At 38.3% G+C, this 21,034-nt stretch overlaps 1 protein-coding gene across 1 annotated transcript in view; it reads right to left on the bottom strand.

The window, feature by feature from the left end:
- TNIP3 (TNFAIP3 interacting protein 3) overlaps positions 1-21,034 on the bottom strand; it is a 109,503-nt gene that overhangs the window by 11,337 nt on the left and 77,132 nt on the right. Inside the window, exons 8-11 of the mRNA XM_043871192.1 lie at positions 18,722-18,850; positions 11,993-12,112; positions 8,965-9,090; positions 754-804 (exon numbers count right to left, since the gene is read on the bottom strand). Of these exons, the coding sequence (XP_043727127.1) occupies positions 754-804; positions 8,965-9,090; positions 11,993-12,112; positions 18,722-18,850 (426 nt within the window). The remainder of the gene's footprint in view (positions 1-753; positions 805-8,964; positions 9,091-11,992; positions 12,113-18,721; positions 18,851-21,034) is intronic.

Here is a 21,034-nt window from a genome sequence, read left to right as displayed (position 1 = left end):
GATAGGAGGTCTGTCAATGCAGATACAGAGATAGATGAAGCCACAGGCCAATTATTCAAAGTGAAACTATAGTTATTTTTCCATGTTGAAGATACTAAAAATACTTGAAAATGTATATAGAGTTAACTTTACGTTTCTGAGTTATCGTCACAGAGTCCTCACTTAAGAAGAACCAATATTTAAGTCATAAAACAAATTTTCTTAAACTGCAGCCAGAGACTCCAATGACATAACTAATGTCCAGAGAGGAAATTAAGAATTAAGAGAAATAATATTCATTCCTAAGTCTACTAGAGAATCAATGGAATGGAATGCTCTAATGCCCAAGAAGACATTCTTTCTCAAAAGAAGGCAGAAGAAGTCTTTCATGTAGTTTTCCACTGTTGGTGTAAGCAACTGTATGAACTATCAAGGAAATATATTTCTCAGGTGTTTGTAGTCTATGAAGAAACTTCTATCTGCATGAACACACACTAAGGTGTGTGATCCTGTTGAAACATATTCTGTAAAGCATGTGCTTTTCTTGAGTGTGAGGGTCGAGAGGCCTTGGTGCCTAAGTACTATCTCTCCACCGACATTTTAGTTGATAATGAAAAGCTTGAGTTGTCCTAGGCCCTCTGTAGCAGAACAAGAATTTGCCTTTAATTGGGACCCAATTAATTGGGACCCCTTTAATTGGGGAATAAATGTGAGTAAAACTCAGACTCGGCATTTCTAACATGACAAGAAAGTTGTGAGTAAGGATCAACATACCTGTTTTACTTGCCCCTCTAGTTTTTCTTTCTCCATCTGACAAGCTTTTATCTGTGGACAAGATGAAAGCATTTGTGTATCAGAAAGAGCAGATGTCTTAAAGCAACTCCTGGCCCAGTTGGCAGGGATCTGCTCAGAAATCCAGGGGGTGAAGCCCTGATAACAATAATGCCAATAAAAATAGTTGAGTTTTGGATTTTCTAGGCATAAATTGGTTCTATCGTGAAATATCCAAATGAAGTTTGCAAAGTTGGATATTTTAAGATTGTTATTCCCAATTATTGGGACCACTGCAATTCTGTTTTTAGGTTGATGTATTTAGCTCTAGGTGTGAATGCAGATATAGACATAGATGTGGGTATAGAAATAGCTTCTACTGCTTATTAAATGTAATTGTACAGTCAACTGTATAGTCAAAAGCTTCCACAATAAATTTTAGAAGTTGCATATGCACTTAATACATGCCAGACACTGATCTAAGTGCTTTATACTTAAAAACTCACATTCAAGCCTCCAATACCCCTAAATGACACTGAAAATTATTATTCCTATTTTACAGAAGAGGTCACTGAGGTATGAGATGCTGAGTAACTTGTTCAAAGTCACACTGTTATACTTCATCTGGCAGAGTCACCTCCCCTGAGTTCTCCCAACATCTGACACATCTAAGGAAAGCTGGTTTTTCTTGCACTCCTTAGTCATGCTGTTGTCATCCCTGAAGTGAAAGTGTTAGCCACTCAGTTATGTCCGATTCTTTGCAAGTTCATCGACTAAAGCCCACCAGGCTCCTCTATCCCTGGAAATTTCCAGGCAAGAATATTGGAATGGATAGCCATTCTCTTCTTGAGAGGACCTTCCCAACCCAGGGACTGAACCCAGGTCTCTTGCACTGCAGGTGGATACTTTACCATCTGAGCCCTGTGATACCTTTCCAAGTCCCACCTATAGAATTCTCTCCTTTCAGTTCAGTTCAGTTCAGTTCAGTCTCTCAGTCATGTCCAACTCTTTGTGACCCCATGGACTGCAGCACGCCAGCCCTCCCTGTCCATCACCAACACCTGGAGTCTACTCAAACCCATGTCCATTGAGTTGGTGATGCCATCCAGCCATCTCATCCTCTGTCATCCCCTTCTCCTCCTGCCCTCAATCTTTCCCAGCATCAGGGTCTTTTCGAATGAGTCAGTTCTTCATATCAGGTGGCCAAAGTATTGGGGTTTCAGCTTCAGCATCAGTCCTTCCAATGAACACCCAGGACTGCTCTCCTTTAGGATGGACTGGTTGGATCTCCTTGCAGTCGAAGGGACTCTCAAGAGTTTTCTCCAACACCACAGTTCAAAAGCATCAACTCTTCTGTGCTCAGCTTTCTTTATAGTCTAACTCTCACATCCATACATGACTACTGGAAAAACCATAGCTTTGACTAGATGGACTTTGTCGGCAAAGTAATGTCGCTGCTTTTTAATATTCTATCTAGGTTGGTCATAGCTTTTCCTCTGAGGAGCAAGCATCTTTTAATTTCATGGCTGTAGTCACCATCTGCAGTGACTTTGGAGCCCCCCAAAATAAACTCTGTCACTGTTTCCATTGTTTCCCCATCTATTTGCCATGAAGTGATGGGACTGGATGCCATGATCTTAGTTTTCTGAATGTTGAGTTTAAATCCAAAGTTTTCACTCTCCTCTTTCACTTTCATCAAGAGACTCTTTAGTTCTTCTTTGCTTTCTGCCATAAGGCTGGTGTCATCTGCATATCTGAGGATATTGATATTTCTCCCGGCAATCTTGATTCCAGCTTGTGCTTCTTCCAGCCCAGCGTTTCTCATGATGTACTCTGCATATAAGTTAAATCAGTAGGGTGACAATATACAGCCTTGACATACTCCTTTCCAAATTTGGAACCAGTCTGTTTTTTCATGTCCTGTTCTAACTGTTGCTTCCTGACCTGCATACAGGTTTCTCAAGAGGCAGGTAAGGTGGCCTGATATTCCCATGTTTTTAACAATTTTCCACAGTTGTTGTGATCCACACAGTCAAAGGCTTTGCCATAGTCAATAAAGCAGGAATAGATGTTTTTCTGGAACTCTCTTGCTTTGTCTATGACCCAGTGGATGTTGGCAATTTGATCTCTGGTTCCTCTGCCTTCTCTAAATCCATCTTGAACATCTGGAAGTTCTTGGTTTATGTACTGTTGAAGCCTGGCTTGGAGAATTTTGAGCATTACTTTGCTAGCATGTGAGATCAGCTGTTGTGTGGTAGTTTGAATGTTCTTTGGGATTGTCTTTCTTTGGGATTGGAATGAAAAATGACCTTTTCCAGTCCTGTGGCCATTGTTGAGTTTTCCAAATTTTCTGGCATATTGAGTGCAGCACTTTCACAGCATCATCTTTTAGGATTTGAAGTAGCTCAACTGGAATTCCATCACCTCTGCTAGCTTTGTTCATAGTGATGGTTCCTAAGGCCCACTTGACTTTGCATTCCAGGATGTCTGGCTCTAGGTGAGTGATCATACAATCATGATTATCTGGGTTGTGAAGATCTTTTTTGTATAGTTCTGTATATTCTTGCTGCTTCTTAATATCTTCTGCTTCTGTTAGGTCCATACCACTTCTGTCCTTTATTGAGTCCATCTTTGTATGAAATATTCCCTTGGTATCTCTAATTTTCTTGAAGAGATCTCTATTCTTCCCCATTCTATTGTTTTCCTCTATTTCTTTGCATTGATCTCTGAGGTGAGGAAGGCTTTCTTATCTCTCCTTGCTATTCTTTGGAACTCTGCCTTCAAATGTGTATATCTTTCCTTTTCTCCTTTGCCTTTCACTTCTCTTTTCTCAGCTACTTGTAAGGCCTCCTCAAACAGCCATTTTGCCTTTTTGCATTTCTTTTTTTGGGGGATGGTCTTGATCCCTGCCTCCTGTACAATATCATGAACCTCTGTCCATAGTTCATCAGGCACTCTGCCTATCAGATCTAGTCCATTGATTCTATTTCTCACTTCCACTGTGTAATTGTAAGGGATTTGATATAGGTCATACCTGAATGGTCTAGTGGGTTTCCCTACTTTCCTAAATTTAAGTCTGAATTTGGCAATAAGGAGTACATGATCTGAGCCACAGTCAGCTCCCAGTCTTGTTTTTGCTGACCTTATTGAGCTTCTCCATCTTTGGCTGTAAAGCATGTAATCAATCTGATTTCAGTATTGACCATCTGGTAATGTCCATATGTAGAGTCTTCTCTTGTGTTGTTGGAAGAGGGTGTTTGCTATGACCAGTATGTTCTCTTGGCAAAACTCTATTAGTCTTTGCCCTGCTTCATTCTCTACTCCAAGGCCAAACTTGCCTGTTACTTCAGGTACTTCTTGACTTCCTACTTTTGCATTTCAGTCCCCTATAATGAAAGGACATTTTTTTGGGTGTTAGTTCTAGAAGGTCTTGTATGTCTTCATAGGACCACTCAACGTCAGCTTCTTCAGCATTGCTGGTTGGGGCATAGACTTGGATTACTGTGATATTGAATGGTTTGCCTTGGAAATGAACAGAGGTCATTCTCTCGTTTTTGAGATTGCATCCAAGTACTGCATTTTGGACTCTTTTGTTGACTATGATGGCTACTCCATTTCTTCTAAGGTATTCTTGCCCACAGCAGTAGATATAATGGTCATCTGAGTTAAATTCACTCATTCCATTCCATTTTAGTTTGCTGATTTCTAAGATGTCGATGTTCACTCTTGCCATCTCCTGTTTGACCACTTCCAATTTGCCTTAATTCATGGACCTAACCTTCCAGGTTCCTATGCAATATTGCTCTTTACAGCATCGGACTTTACTTCCATCACTTTACTTCCATCCACAACTGGGTGGTGTTGTTGCTTTGGCTCCATGTGTTCATTCTTCGTGGATTTATTTCTCCACTGATCCCCAGGAGCATACTGGGCACCTACCAACCTGGGGAGTTCATCTTTCAATGTCCTCTCTTTTTCCCTTTTCATACTGTTCATGGGGTTCTCAAGGCAAGAATACTGAAGTGGCTTGCCATTCCCTTCTCCAGTGGACCACGTTTTGTCAGAACTCTCCACCATGACCCATCCGTCTTGGGTGGCCCTACAGGGCATGGCTCCTAGTTACACAGAGTTAGACATGGATGTGGTCCATGTGATCAGATTGGTTAGTTTTCTGTGACTGTGGTTTTCATTCTGTCTGCCCTCTGATGGAGAAGGATAAGAGGCTTATGGAAGCTTTCTGATGGGAGAGACTGACTGAGGGGGAAACTGGGTCTTGTTCTGATGGGCGGGGCCATGCTCAGTAAATGTTTAATCCACAGCCCTGCCCATCAACAGAAAATTGAATTAAAGATTCTCTCCTTTGGTCCTCCCATATAGGGTCTTACATTTATTACATGGCTTTTTGTACTCCAGTGTGTACTATATTCAGTCAATTCTCATGATTCAAAGCAGTTATATTCTTCTTATTTATTTATTTATTTTTTAGTTATATTCTATAAAGTAACCATGAACACTGAAGTAGTAAACACTGAATCATTGCTCCCAGGGAAATGCAGGCTTAGGTTCCTACCAGCCTCTGGTCATGCCATTTTTGTTAATCAATCAATACATAATCTTGTTTTATGTGTGTTTCTGTTAAAGATACCTTATTTGGTGTTCAGTCACTCAGTCGTGTCTGACTCTTTGTGACCCCATGGACTGCAGCATGCCAGGCTTCCCTGTCCTTCACCATCTCCTGGAGCTTGCTCAAACTCATATCCACTGAGTCAGTGATGTTATCCAACATCTCATCCTCTGTCATCCCCTTCTCCTCCCGCCTTCAATCTTTCCCAGCATCAGGGTCTTTTCCAATGAGTCAACTCTTCACATCAGGTGGCCAAAGTATTGGAGCTTCAGCTTCAGCATCAGTCCTTCTGAAGAATATTCAGGGTTGATTTCCTTCGGTATTGACTACTGTCAATACTTGCAGTCCAAGGGATTCTCAAGAGTCTTCCCAGCACCACAGTTCAAAGGCATCAATTCTTCGGCACTCAGACTTTTTTATTGTCCAGCTCTCACATCTGTACATGACTTCTGGAAAAACCATAGCTTTGACTATATGGACCTTTGTAGGCAAAGTAATGTCTCTGCTTTTTCATATGCTGCCTGGGTTTGTCATTGCTTTTCTTCCAAGGAGCAAGGGTCTTTTAATTTCATGGTTGCATGAAATTTGCAGTGAGTTTGGAGGTGAAGAAAATAAAGTCTGTCACTGTTCCCATTGTTTCACCATCTACTTGCCATGAAATTTAGTAAGTATTATAGATCCATAAACAGTAGCACTATATTCATCCCTGAATGAAGCTTATCTGACACATATCTTCTCCATTAGGCAGTTTGCAGCCTTTCTGCACTTAGGAACACTGGATAGCACTTCAGCACTAGCTTGAGGGCCATTAAAAAATGAAATCGCCAACAAAAAGCTCAGAAATGTGAAAAATGTGGCACTAAATAGACCATGAAAAGAACACTTTTTACAGTATGAGAGCTGAAAGAAGAAGGCAGCATCACCTTTTGGACTTCCACTGGGAATAAGTGTGTTAAGAGGCTCAAGTATTTTGCTGCTCTGTGCAAGTTCACAAATGAACTTAAACGTGGTCCAAGAATTGATTTTGGGGTGACAAATATATTTTAGTGAGTAGGTGAATTCACAAAATTGGAACCTGCAAATGATGAGGATGGACTCTATGAGTTCCCCTCACTATACTGTGGGCCTTTTCATAGCATGGATTATTTTTTAGTTCCTTCACAGCATATAGCAGAATGCCTTGCTGAAAGAAAGCATCAAAATTAGAGATCATGAGGCACTGAATGTGGCAGGCTAATTATAAAACTAAATGGAACTATCACAAATTCTTCCTTCCAATAAACTATTTATGAAATACCTGTGAGCCATGACTTGGGCTGGATGCTTTTGAATAGATTTTGTTTTTTTTCACTTAATCCTGAGAATAACCTTGTGAAGTCATGAGGCAAGCATCATATTTTACAGGTGAGTATGGTGGTGGTAAAGAACCTGCCTGCTAATGCAGGAGACTGAAGGGACTCGGATTTGATCCTCGGGTTGGGAAGATTCCCTGGAGGAAAGCATGGCAACCCACTCTAGTATTCTTGCCTCGAGAAGACATGGACAGAGGAGCCTGGCGGGCTACAGTCCACAGGGTCACAAAGAATCAGACACAACTGAAGCGACTTAGCACGTATATGGCGAGAGAAGTTAAGCAACTTATTTTAGAGATAGAAGTTTTGGAGTTATATGAAACATTTTAGAGATCATCTAATTCAATTTTATCATTTTACAGATGGAGAAAAGGAAGTACAGAAAAAAGTTCAATAATTACTCAAGGTCCTCACCAACTGTTAAAGCAGGCATGAACATCAGACTTTTTTATCCTTAGATTTCTCCTAAGTATCTTTCACTTTGCCACACTGACTATTTTTTACCAGTCATTGCCTTAAATGATAGGAGGCAGCGATAGGAGGTGATAGGAGGAATCACCGTCCTCAGTGATAGGAGGAAATACACTCTGGTATGTAAGCAACTAGTATCAGATTGATTTGACCTAAAAATTCCTTTGGTCAAGTGGTCCATTTGGACCACAGGTGATATACTACTCAAATAAGTACTCTATTATATTATGGCATTTAATCTGCTGTTAATACATTTAACACAGATTGTTACACCATCTATGACTTGTTGTGAATTCTATCATACTTTTACCCGAATAAACGAGAAGAATAAAGGCTTGCAGTATCATTATAAAGAAAATTTCGGTAATTTAGCATATTACTAAGATCCTCCTTTAGTTCATAAGCATAGTTATACACCACTGTGATTAGACAACACATTCATTTTGTTGATATCAAACAAAAATTACAGATGATACAGAAAATTACTGTGGATTATAGTCTATAACATAAATAGATGATTGTGTGTTTCTAGCTGTACTAGAGTTTCTATAATGGGAAGAACATTGCCAATTTAGGTAAATACTTATCATCAATCTTATTTAATGTAGTAGAATGAATAAAATTAAAATATGGCAGGAAGTAAAATGATCTGTGCAGTGACAAGTTCAAAGAAATTAAGACAGTTCTGCATGTAAGACATAAAAATTGAGAGCAATTTTCTAAGAACAATCAGAACATTTTTCACCCATTGTTATAAAAGTAGGTTGCATGAATTACTTCCGGAAAAAGCATTTTATTATGTTTTTACCATTATTTTATTCCTTCCAATTTCTTAGAAAGGAAACGGTTGTTCCAAATAATTTTCCATGTGAAATTAGGAATTTAAAGCTAATCCTTAAAAAAGATGTCAAAGAAGAAACTGAATTTAATTCACAATCTACTTTGTATTAGGAAGAAGAGTATGACAAAAAGTTTAAAACCTCCTCTGAGACTAAGAATCTTGAGCTTATGGAGCTGTCAAGCATGTCTCACAACGATTTCCTATTTATTGAAACACATTGCATAATTCTGCAAATTAAAAATTTGATGGTTCCTTTTCTTTTCTTAAGCCTAAATTGTGTTAGCTATATTTCCCTCATTAACATCAATATTTACCCATTATGGCAACTTCTTGAATTTAAGTTTAATAAATTTATTGCACTTAATTTTAACATGCTTATAGTTAATATTCTGTTCTAATAAAGTGGCTTACATTATCTGGCTTCCTTGAGAGTGCTCTGGTTATATTAAATCTGGGAACCCACTGAACAAAATTCTTAGTCTCACTAGATATATATAAATGACATTCATTATGCATGTTTTTGGAAGATAGGAACATTCCAATGTAGTCCTTCAAAGAAAAATGGTAAGAATTTAGAAACAACTTCAATGTATTGGAGTGTTTCAGTTTTGAATTTAAGTGCTATTTAGTTCCAACTCTCATTCTACCAAGATAAATATTATGAGAAAAAAGATCAAAAGAATTGGATTTTGTAAAAGACTTTGGAATCCAATTTCTTGGATAACTCCTTAATACACTTAAGTTAAAAGGAATCTCCAGTCATTTTCATCTCTTTACAAAATTGTTTACAAATGATTTCATCCCAGATGCTAATCTCTCAAAAAAAAAAAAAAGGGCCATTAACAGAAGTCAAAATGTCTTGATTTTTTAATGAGAAAATAAATATAAAATACATATGTGCTGGCAAAGCTTATTTGAACTTATACCTGAGAATTCAGCCTGTTCAACTGGGATTGAGAAGTCTGAATAATTTGCTGTAGCTCCTCTTTTTCTTGATTAAGTCTTTCTCGGTCTGATCGCTCCTTTTTGAAGTCTTCTTCATATATTTGCACCTAGGAAATATTAACATGCTGTTACAAGTAGCTTCCTTTTCTCTTAAGCTATTTAAATGAGTTCAGAAGAGATGCTGTCTGGGTTTGTCCAATCTGAGACATGGATGTCCTCTTTTCATGAGTATTTCTTTATGGTGGGACTCCATCTTGATACCTGTGACTATAATTTTGTCTTTTAGTTTGTTTAGAATGGCATTTGCTCACCTTTTTTCTCACTGAGCACATATCAGTAATTCATAAGTAAATTCATGGATATTTTGAAAAAACTTCCCCTCACCAACATTTCTATTACATATTACATGACCGTGAGGAAACCTTGACCTCCCGACTCCATCAACGTGAAGTGTCATTGTTTTGGAGCAAATCATTCATCTCTAAAACAAGGCTTTGACATATAAATATTGCTTGAAATTCTTAAGTCAGTTTACTGACAATAGCTAAGCGAAGCCACTGAATACCGACATGTCAAAGTTTCTAAACAGAAATTATAAGTTGAGCACAAGTTAAAAATGAAAGGCTCATGTATGTGGGAAAGCAAGGGATTTTGTTAAAGGACATTCACCAGAGTTGCCCTTTATAAGTAACTCTGGGCGTTTATCATAAAAAGAGGAACATTTTAGTGGGATGCCTCTTGAGAGGTACTCCAAATATTGTAGAAAAGTAATCAAAACAACTCTGCCCCAGAACAGATTTAATTATTGTTTGTTTTAATTGGCATAGTGTTGATTGGTGGCTTGGAGACTAGAATGTGGAGTTATGAAAACAAATGAAGCTTAAGGAATGAAGCAAAGGAATTTCTCTAAAACTAGATTTAAATTATAACTTACATGAGAACCTACTAGTTAGATGTTTGTCTATTAATGCTAAATCACATTGCACCATCATTACCAACAGTGCAACACATTTTAACTAAAGGATTATCAAGTTTAAGTTAATAATAATAGAACAAAGTGTAATAGGCAAGAAAGGAAAAAAAGAAACATTTTATATAGCTCTATATGCAGATATACATATTTAATTTCAAGCCTTTCTTCATTGAAAGCATTGCAAAGGAACTATACGCAGCCAAGCTGACATTTTGTTTTCTGGTGTTGGTTTTATTTTTTGGTTGAGAGTGGCGATCCAAAGGCACAGATACAGTTTAATCCAGGTAGAATTAATAAACAATTACCAGAGGCAACTGAAGTGTGAGAAGCCCATTGATTAGAACAGAACACACTTATAGCAATGTCATCACTTAGGTGGCCAGTTCAAGCTCAGCTTCTTTGTGAACTTAAATCCTCTAGAGTTTCACGCAGCACTTGGTGGTGTAATGATTGTAGGTACCCAGTTAGAAATGTGCACAGTTAAAATGTGAATGCAGAAAGCTAGCAAAAGGGCCATACAAAAACGAAGGAGATGACTTCTGGTCTACTCTTGGGGGTTATGAAAAAAAGAACACTTGCCACTGTCTCTATCAAATACAAACTAAACCATTACTATAAACACTTCACGTAAGAGTAACTCTCCTGCATGGAATTTACATTATGTGAGAGCAATGAAGATGACTCAAGTGTCTGAACATAAGCAGTCCCTTTTTCAGAGGAATCCTGGCTTGTGCCAATGATACTTCAGGGGTTGAGAATCTGGCAGAGTTTTAACACTCTGACTATACCCTTATTCTCTCCATGGGTTTATTTTTAAGCTGTATTTTTGATCCTGGATGTAATGAAGCACATTATTCAAATGGAGTTGATAGAAGAAAAAAATCCAACTTTATGTCAAATGCTCTGGATATTTTAGATTTATAAATAGGTTACATCCTATGAAGTAATAAGAGTAAGGTAAATAACAATATCACAGTTGCTCAATTCTTCTATGTATTGCATCAAGATTCCTTGTAATTGGCACTTGCTCAGAGCCAAACAGCCAACAAGTTACTCCCAGGGACATCAGAAAATAATACATTTCCACTCTTTGTTCTATGACATCCTGCCCCGCAACCTGCCATTGTTAATATATCACCAACAATGTGTGTCTCGAGGATTGGAATTCCTGTATTTCCTGTATTTATCAATATCACCTTGAACTGTTCCAGCCCTTTACCTATATTAGTTTTTTACTAATATTTTTACCTATATTTTTTACTAATATTTTCACCTGTATTCATTTTACCTCTCATAGGAAAAGAGACGTGATATGCTCGAGTGGCCCCTTGGCTAAGCCAGTTCCAGCTGGATGAACTAAGTTTAGGCTCCAGTAGCTAGGCAGTGCTACATCCCGTAGCCCTGTGCCGCTGATGCATGCATGAGCTTATTAGAGCATCCTTGACTCCTGTTGTGTACTTGGCAACTGTGAGTGAAGCAGGGTGGGTGGGAAGGAGGAAGCCGGAACTCATCAGTAAATTCCTAAGCAGTGCCATCCATATGTGGGAGTAGATAAACAGACTTGCCTCTTGTGTGATCAGTGCAGACTATTCCCTTTAAAACTGCCCTCATTGTTTCAAAGCCTGGAAGGTCTGCAGCTACAGAGGAACAGCCCAGCTGCTACCATTTTCTGAAAAGGTCCAGAGTTTGGGTTAATAGCATCTTCGAAATAAATTGTGTCTGCATGAAAATCTCTGGATCCAGTGCTAATAGAATTTCACTAAAAGGTTAATTAGCATGCCCTTCTTTTAAGTTGTGTGCTCTTGGGCAAGCCATTCAACCCATCTGAAATTCAATTTTCTCTTTTATAAAGTGTGAGAGTTGGACTAGCTGATCTAAATTTTCCCATAAAGCTTTAAAATTAGGTAATTATAATTAAATACATGCAAAAACCTTTGACGCCGTGTGAAAAGCAGGACCTCTAGAAATGTCCAAAGCAGCACAGGAGAAACAGGCCCTAAGTTCTCCGCAAGACTGCTCCCCGTTCAGCTTCTCACCTGCTGTTTGAGAACTTCCATTTCTGTTTGCATCTCCTCGCGGCTGCACTCCACTTCAGACTTCCCCGAACAGTCCTCAAGAGACGGAGAGCACTCCATTCTCAAGGCATCCTGCAGAGCCTGTGTTAAAGATAAGCACACTGCTGACCTCAGAGTTGCCACATACGTATTTCTCTGCAATTATCACAGTCATTTCAAATGCACTCACAACGTAGAATTTCATTTTTAAGGCCTCATTAAATAACATTATTCTGATTTTCTAGCATATATGCATTTTTTCCAGAATCTCTTTTCTCCATGATGGTGTTAATGTTATTCAACTCTCATTGTTACTTAAGAAGGTTTTTGATATTACAGACCCTCCCTCCCACCTGGCTAATCATGATTGGAAAGCAGATGTATATAGTCTTTCTCTAGAGTCTCTGCTTCAGTCAGATACATGCTCCGTCAATAAAGCTCAAATTTTAGGAAGCATCAAACTCACCTGGAGAGGCAGCAAATATGCCCATTCCTGGGCATTGTCCCCAAGGATCCTGAATCAGTATATCTGGGGATAGGAACTGTTACCATTAGATCTGTGGCACTGTTCTGCTCTGCATTCCTTCAGCATACCGTTCCCTGGCCTAGCTACAGTTATATTTATTCTCCAATAAAACATCCATTAACCCAACACAGGGTAGAGAGTTGTTGTTTAGTCACTAAGACGTGTCTGACTCTGTGTGACTCCATGCACTGTAGCCTGCCACGTTTCTCATCCATGGGATTTCCTGGGCAAGAATCCTGGAGTTGGTTGCCACTGGCTTCTCCAGAGGATCTTCCCGACCCAGGAATCAAACCCATGTCTCCTGCACTGGCCAGGTGGATTCTTCACCACCAAGCCACCGGGGGAGCCCACAGGGGGAGAGTGCTCTGCTTTCCTGACATTCAGTACAATTTGGTGTTTTCACCATGGGGTGAGGAAGAGGAAGAAATAAAAGACTCTTAGATTTGCCAACAAGATCATCATCCTTACTCATAAATCCATGGTACTTTTACATATGCTACACTTTGTCAGATTATATAAAAGATACTGTCTCTATTCTGAAGACCTTTGCCTTGCGATGAGTTAAATAAAACGGCTGCCAAAAATGGTGACAGAACATACCTCATCTTGCCGTGGTATCAAAGCCCACAGACAATACGACTACTTGCTCCTTATCAAATGAGTCCTCTATACAAATAGAAAAAGTTCACTTCCAAAGCTACAAGACTTTACTTCCTCTGTATCTCTTTAGTTGCTTCAGTGATGTTCATTTGATGATTCTACCAGTAACTCACTTCCCTGCATTAGTATGTAATATGGTTGTAAGGTTAGAAAAGCAAAGTAAATTTATGGTGTTAAATGTATATATAGTTAAGACTAGAAACTTCCTAATAGGATGTCATCTAGTCTATGGATACTGTCTAGCATGATGTAAATATCATTTTTCAGGAGGTTGTGAGAAAAACAAGAACTTCTTTCTTCCTCCAGGAATACTTAAAACACCAGAAGTTGTTTAATAATTTATGTTTTGTTAGAATTTATTGCTAATCTATATAGTTCTAGGAATTATCATAATAGTCATATTTTTAAAAAAAGTGTTAGTAGTATCAGAATCTAGGTGGGGTGAGTGAAGTGAGTCAAGGCAATCAAATATGCTGGCTCCACATCCTACGGCTATAAATAGACTTTTTGTAGGTCTTGTAATATTTGAATTTCCTGATCTACCTTTCATGCTATTCAGACTTCTAGAAATTTTGCAAATGAATCATAAATGAAAGGTGAGCTTAGTAGATATTTATTTCATCTTGGGGTTTTCCAGCTTCCTTGAACGAACACCTGTAACCTATTCTAGAACAGCAGTTTACCATCAGCACAGATAAGATATACTAAGCACATTGATGGTGAGATGGCAGAACATCACTTCTGCCCATGGGTCGCACTGGTTGACTAGCCCCAGGTAATTTTTCTCACTTAGATTAAACATCTGGTTTCTCTTGTCCAGAACTTTATGAAAACAATACGCTTAGGTATCTCCTTCAAAGCAAAAAAGTAGAACTGAGTATAAGTAGTTGTGTGAACTTGTGAAAACCATCTGCTAATTGCTAAGCTGACATGCTATGAATTTCTGCTGGGAGACTGGGTCAGCAGGCAGTAAGTGTGAGCAAGCAGGGTGGGCCCCAAACTCCATCCTGTGATGAATGGTATGCACAATTAGATACCCAAATCATCATTTTTTAAGTAACTTCTATTTATTACAGTGGTAAAGAGAAAAGAAAAATCTATAGTATAAAACAGAATAATTTCTTACATTTCATTAGACACTAAATGAGAAAAAAATCTCTTTGTACTAAATGAAAAAAAAAGAGAAAAAAAATCTTTATAGCTCATCACTTTTTATCTGTGTTTTACAAGTGACAGTTGAAGGTACAGACGTGGGGGATGAAGTCTCTTCTCGTGTGAAGTGCACTTTTATTTTTTCTTACTACTCATAAGTAAGAGTAAAGTGCTGGGCCTATTAAAGCATAGATGCCAGGATCACAACTGGCTATTGAATATATTACATCATCAGCAAATTACATTAGTTAGTTAATTCATCCACTCAACAAATATTTAAGAACATGTTATGAATGGTATTATTTCCTTCATTTCTCTTTCTGTTTTCTCATTGTTAGTGTATAGGAATGCAAGGGATTTCTGTGTGTTAATTTTATATCCTGCAACTTTACTATACTTATTGATTAACTCTAGTAATTTTCCGGTAGAGTGTTTAGGGTTTTCTATGTAGAGGATCATGTCATCTGCAAACAGTGAGAGTTTCACTTCTTTTCCTATCTGGATTCCCTCTATTTCTTTTTCTGTTCTGATTGCTGTGGCCAAAACTTCCAAAACTATGTTGAATAGTAGTGGTGAGAGTGGGCACCTTTGTCTTATTCCTGATTTTAGGGGAAATGCTTTCAATTTTTCACCATTGAGGATAATGTTTGCTGTGGGTTTGTCATATATAGCTTTTATTATGTTGAGGTATGTTCCTTCTATTCCTGCTTTCTGGAGAGTTTTTATCATAAATGGGCAATCCCTATCAAGCTACCAACTGTATTCTTCAAAGAACTAGAACAAATAATTTCACAATTTGTATGGAAATACAAAAAACCTCGAACAGCCAAAGCAATCTTGAGAAAGAAGAATGGAACTGGAGGAATCAACCTGCCTGACTTCAGGCTCTACTATAGAGCCACAGTCATCAAGACAGTATGGTACTGGCACAAAGACAGAAATATAGATCAATGGAACAGAATAGAAAGCCCAGAGATAAATCTACGTACCTATGGACACTGTATCTTTGACAAAGGAGGCAAGGATATACAATGGACAAAAGACAACCTCTTTAACAAGTGGTGCTGGGAAAACTGGTCAACCACTTGTAAAAGAATGAAACTAGAACACTTTCTAACACCATACACAAAAATAAACTCAAAATGGATTAAAGATCTAAATGTAAGACCAGAAACTATAAAACTCCTAGAGGAGAACATAGGCAAAACACTCTCCGACATAAATCACAGCAGGATCCTCTATGACCCACCTCCCAGAATATTGGAAATAAAAGCAAAACTAAACAAATGGGATCTAATGAAACTTAAAAGCTTTTGCACAACAAAGGAAACTATAAGCAAGGTGAAAAGACAGCCCTCAGATTGGGAGAAAATAATAGCAAATGAAGAAACAGACAAAGGATTAATCTCAAAAATATACAAGCAACTCCTGCAGCTCAATTCCAGAAAAATAAATGACCCAATCAAAAAATGGGCCAAAGATCTAAATAGACATTTCTCCAAAGAAGACATACAGATGGCTAACAAACACATGAAAAGATGCTCAACATCACTCATTATCAGAGAAATGCAAATCAAAACCACAATGAGGTACCATTACACGCCAGTCAGAATGGCTGCTATCCAAAAGTCTACAAGCAATAAATGCTGGAGAGGGTGTGGAGAAAAGGGAAGCCTCTTACACTGTTGGTGGGAATGCAAACTAGTACAGCCACTATGGAGAACAGTGTGGAGATTCCTTTAAAAACTGGAAATAGAACTGCCATACGACCCAGCAATCCCACTTCTGGGCATACACACCGAGGAAACCAGATCTGAAAGAGACACGTGCACCCCAGTGTTCATCACAGCACTGTTTATAATAGCCAGGACATGGAAGCAACCTAGATGCCCATCAGCAGATGAATGGATAAGGAAGCTGTGGTACATATACACCATGGAATATTACTCAGCCATTAAAAAGAATTCATTTGAATCAGTTCTAATGAGATGGATGTAACTGGAGCCCATTATACAGAGTGAAGTAAGCCAGAAAGATAAAGACCAATACAGTATACTAACGCATATATATGGAATTTAGAAAGATGGTAATGATAACCCTATATGCAAAACATAAAAAGAGACACAGATGTACAGAACAGACTTTTAGACTCTGTGGGAGAAGGCGAGGGTGGGATATTCTGAGAGAACAGCATTGAAACAAGTATACTATCAAGGGTGAAACAGATCACCAGCCCAGGTTGGATGCATGAGACAAGTGCTCGGGGCTGGTGCACTGGGAAGACCCAGAGGAATCGGGTGGAGAGGGAGGTGGGAGGGGGGATCAGGATGGGGAATACATGTAAATCCATGGCTGATTCATGTCAATGTATGGCAAAAACCACTACAATATTGTAAAGTAATTAGCCTCCAACTAATAAAAACAAATGAAAAAAAAAAAAAAAAAGAACTTATTATGAGCAAGGCCCTGTTCTAGGCACTTCAAATACAGCAGTGAACAAAAGAGAGAAACTCAGGGCCCCATTATGACTATTGTCCTTGTGAGTCTCCTTCTTCAAATAAATAGGTATTGACAGTAAATTTATATAATTGCATTCTTACAAAGATGAATATGTTAATATTAATACGAAATGTTTTTTTGACCTAAAGCTTTCAATTTTTTTCCCTCTGACTTTATGAGAAATTAAGCATCTCAGTGGGCCACTAAAAGTATTGTGAGTACTCCACACTGGGTCTACCATGCCTAAGAGAGATGTCTGCCCTGCAAAAATCCTGCCCACATGGAGCTCACAATCAAGACTGGGAGATAGCAAGCAAATATGATAATAAACATGAGACATTTTGCCTATATTAAATAGCAATGAATTCCAAGGAAAAATTAAAACAGGAAACTTTAGAGGTGTAGTACATAATTTTTGTTAGGATAACCAGAAAAATCCTCTTTGAGAAGATGACATTTGTATCAAGCTCTGAATTTTACTTAAATTAATTTTTCTCATTGAGATTTCAGGATTATAATCATGAGCTATAAAGTTTTTACTTATTAAAAGTTTTTTTTTTCTGTTGACTATAAAAGCAGATACACAAAAATTAAGGTTATATATGAGCTTCTTGAGTTAAAAACAGAGTTCTTGACTGTTCTAATTTATACAGGCTTTATATCCTTATGTCCACATTTAGAGAAACAGAGAACTAATAAGCGATGAAGTACCAAAGTGGGAGACATTTCAAATATAATCTCAATTAATGCCAGCTCCTCTAATTCATTTGCAGAGAATTTCCAGCAGAGAATAAGAGAGAAAATCCATTTGCCCTGAATCTGTATCTCCATTGATTTTCTCTCTTAAAGGATAGAGAAGTACACTGTTTATGAAGTCAACCTCCAATTTCTCACTTTATCCTGAATAACAGCTTGCCTCATAAATAGATCAAATACAGCATCACATTTGTAAAGCATCCTATCAACTGTATAGGCACATAGTTAACACTCTGGGAATCTTTAAGTTATACCTCTGAAAACTACTTAACTGTAAGATGGCACAGTCCAAAACGCAAGCACCAAGCATGTGTTTAAGGCCAATCACCTACTCATTTTAGACTGTTACTTTGGCCAAGAAATAACCTAGCTTGAGAGATGAACATTTCAACTCCTACAGGTATTTCTATGGTCCATGTATGAAAAAGTCAACAGCAAAGGGTTTAATTTTTTTCCCCCGAACAAGTCAGCAATTCCTTCCCACAGAAAATTAAGGTTTAGTCCATGAAACAACACACAGACACACTCACTCACATGTCATTCTTTTGTAGCAATTCAAAGGTGGCCCCTTGAATAGTTAAGTTGGAGAGAAGGCATTAAAATCACCTGCATTTTCTTAATAGATCTATCCCCACTCTCCCCCTAAAAGGCTTATTCTCAGAAAAGCCGCCATTCTTGGATTTGGCATTTAGCCTACTTCCATGTAGTCTGCTTCACACCTAGCAGCTCCACCGTGATGATTTTAAAGTGCAGTCTGTTTCCTCAGGAAACTTTTGTGGTTGACCAAGACATACACTACTCTTCGCAAACACCCACTTGCTTTATGTGGTTCTTTGAACTACCAAAAAAGAAATTCTTACTCTTTTTAATAATATCTCCTTATCTTTTTCATGACAATCTTTGCAGGGACACGAATTCCCCAAAAAATCCTTAGCCAAGCATAGCTGAACGAGGAATTTGGAGAGATTTATAAAATTACAGAGACCTTTTGTGCAAGCCCCCCAAGACTGTGAGCTGCCTTGCAGCGTGAGATGATTTTGCTGTGAGTCTCAGCCCAGAATGTACTCCTTATACAGAAACCTCACATCTGACCTCTCCAGCTTCACCTGGCTTGATACCTTATTGAGGCGTTTTATTTCACATTCATAATGTTGCTTCTTGTGGTTCATGAGAGCATTTTTTTCCTTCAAAAGGTTATTCTCTATCTTCAATTCATGTAATTCTCCATTTAGGCTCTCCTTTTCCTTCTGAAATATAAAGCAAGAAAACAAATTTCAAACAATAAAATTCAGAGGAGATGATTTTGTAGGACTACTTCTGAAATTAAAAAAACAAAACAAACAAAACCTACTAGATTTTCATTTAACATCCCACTTGAGTAATAATCTCTGGGTGGGCTGCCCTCATGGTTCATCTGTAGAGAACCTGCCTGTGAATGCAGGTGATGCGGGTTTGATCCCTGGATCAGGAAGATCCACTAGAGAAAGAAATGGCAACCCACTTCAGTATTCTTGCCTGGGAAATCCCATGGACATAGGAGCCTGGAGGCCTACAGTCCGTGGGATCTTAAAAGGGTCAGATGTGACTTAGCAACTAAACAACAACAACTCTGGGTGGAAGTCAGGATTAGGATAGGAGAAATCTTTCTGTTATCCTTACTGCTACTAAGTTTTGTGACCCCAGAACAAGATATCAAAATCCCCACTCCTCACTTTTAAGGATCAAATGAGTCTGCAGAATAAGCTATTCCCTATGCACAGTTATAAGGTGGTGACGAAAGACTGATTCACTTAAAAAATAACTGAAAGTTTTAAAAAGCAAAAAGTGTCACTGCAACAAAAAATATCAATATCTCAAAGCCCTGCTTCATTCTGGCCTGAAGAGAGAAGAGGATAAAGGATTAAAACCTCAGGCAATAAGACCCTACATCACAGATAATTATTCAGAGTGCTATATTTTTGTGATGATTTCTTTTAAAATGTAGAGATCGGCTGGTCCAACTGCATCACTCCTCCACTTTTCAGATCGCCTTCAAGCAATCCAGCGTTTTAAGTACTTGAAGCAAGGCTAGTGGCTTAGACACCAGTTCTGAATTCAGACAACAGATGTCTCCTATCTCCTAATTTTATATTCTGGGCAGTAAACTTTTTGTTGAGTGAACTGGATTCTTAATGAGATGAAAATTTTAACTTAGTAAAATAAATATTCTGGAGTTTAGGTAAATCTATATGTTAAAGTATATTGTTTTAATAGCTATTGTTTCCCAAAACAATGATTTAAGAAATCAACTTTAGGTGAGTTGTTTTCTTTAAAAGTGAAAACATTTCTATTTGCCTTTGTTTAACCAGAATAGATCTATATGTACACCTCGAAAATTCACCATTTTTTTTTAATTTAGCATAGCTTAAGAGAAAATTATTTCAACTAGAAAATGATCCAAATGGCATAGGGGAAAAAAATAACCATGATTCTTGTGCTGGGTGTAGATGGAACAGAAAGGATCTTTTACATGGCAGAAAGGGAATTGCTAAACTTTGCTTTCTTTGGACACTGCCAAAGATATCCTTAGCAAGGTGGGAAATCTGAACAGACGTCATGTACTAATTTGTGAAACTGCCTTAAGACTTGTACATGTTGTAAAACACAACCACTTTATCACAATATCAGTCACAAGACTTCACCTGAGAAAATTAGCCTTATTCTTCTTTTTCCTGTCTGAAAAAATGAGAGGCCTTTAGGGCTCAAGGGCCTCCACCCTTTTCCTACAATATCCATGAAGTCCCATCAGTTCAGTGAAGTTCAGTTGCTCAGTCATGTCTGACTCTTTGTTACCCTATGGACTTCAGCACGCCAGGCTTCCCTGTCCATCATCAACTTCCCGAGCTTGCTCAAACATGTCCATTGAATCGGTGATGCCATCCAACCATCTTATCCTCTGTGGTCCCCTTCTCCTTCTGCCTTCAATTTTTCCCAGCATCAGGGTCTGTTCAAATGACTCAATTCTTCGCAATGGGTGGCCAAAGTATTGGAGTTTCAGCTTCAGCATCAGTCCTTCCAATGAATATTCAGGGCTGATTTCCTTTAGGGTTGACTGGTTGGGTCTCCTTGCAGTCCAAGGGACTCTCAAGAGTCTTCTCCAACACCACAGTTCAAAAGCATCAATTCTTTGGCGCTCATCTTTCTTTATAGTCCAACTCTCACATCCATACATGACTACTGGAAAAACTTTGACTAGACTGAACTTTGTCAGCAAAGTAATGTCTCTGCTTTTTTTTAAGTTTAATTTAATTTTTATTGAAGGATAATTGCTTTACAGAATTTTGCTGTTTTCTGTCAAACCTCAACATTAATCAGAGGACTGGAATGGGAAGGGAGATGAGAGGGAGCTTCAAAAGGGAGGCTATATCTCTGCTCTTTAATACGCTGTCTAG

This window comes from Cervus elaphus, chromosome 17 (genome assembly GCF_910594005.1).
Source record: "Cervus elaphus chromosome 17, mCerEla1.1, whole genome shotgun sequence".
NCBI classification, from domain to species: Eukaryota; Metazoa; Chordata; class Mammalia; order Artiodactyla; family Cervidae; genus Cervus; species Cervus elaphus.
Note: the sequence above shows the minus strand (reverse complement) of the source record. Positions and strands in the feature narration are given on the sequence as shown.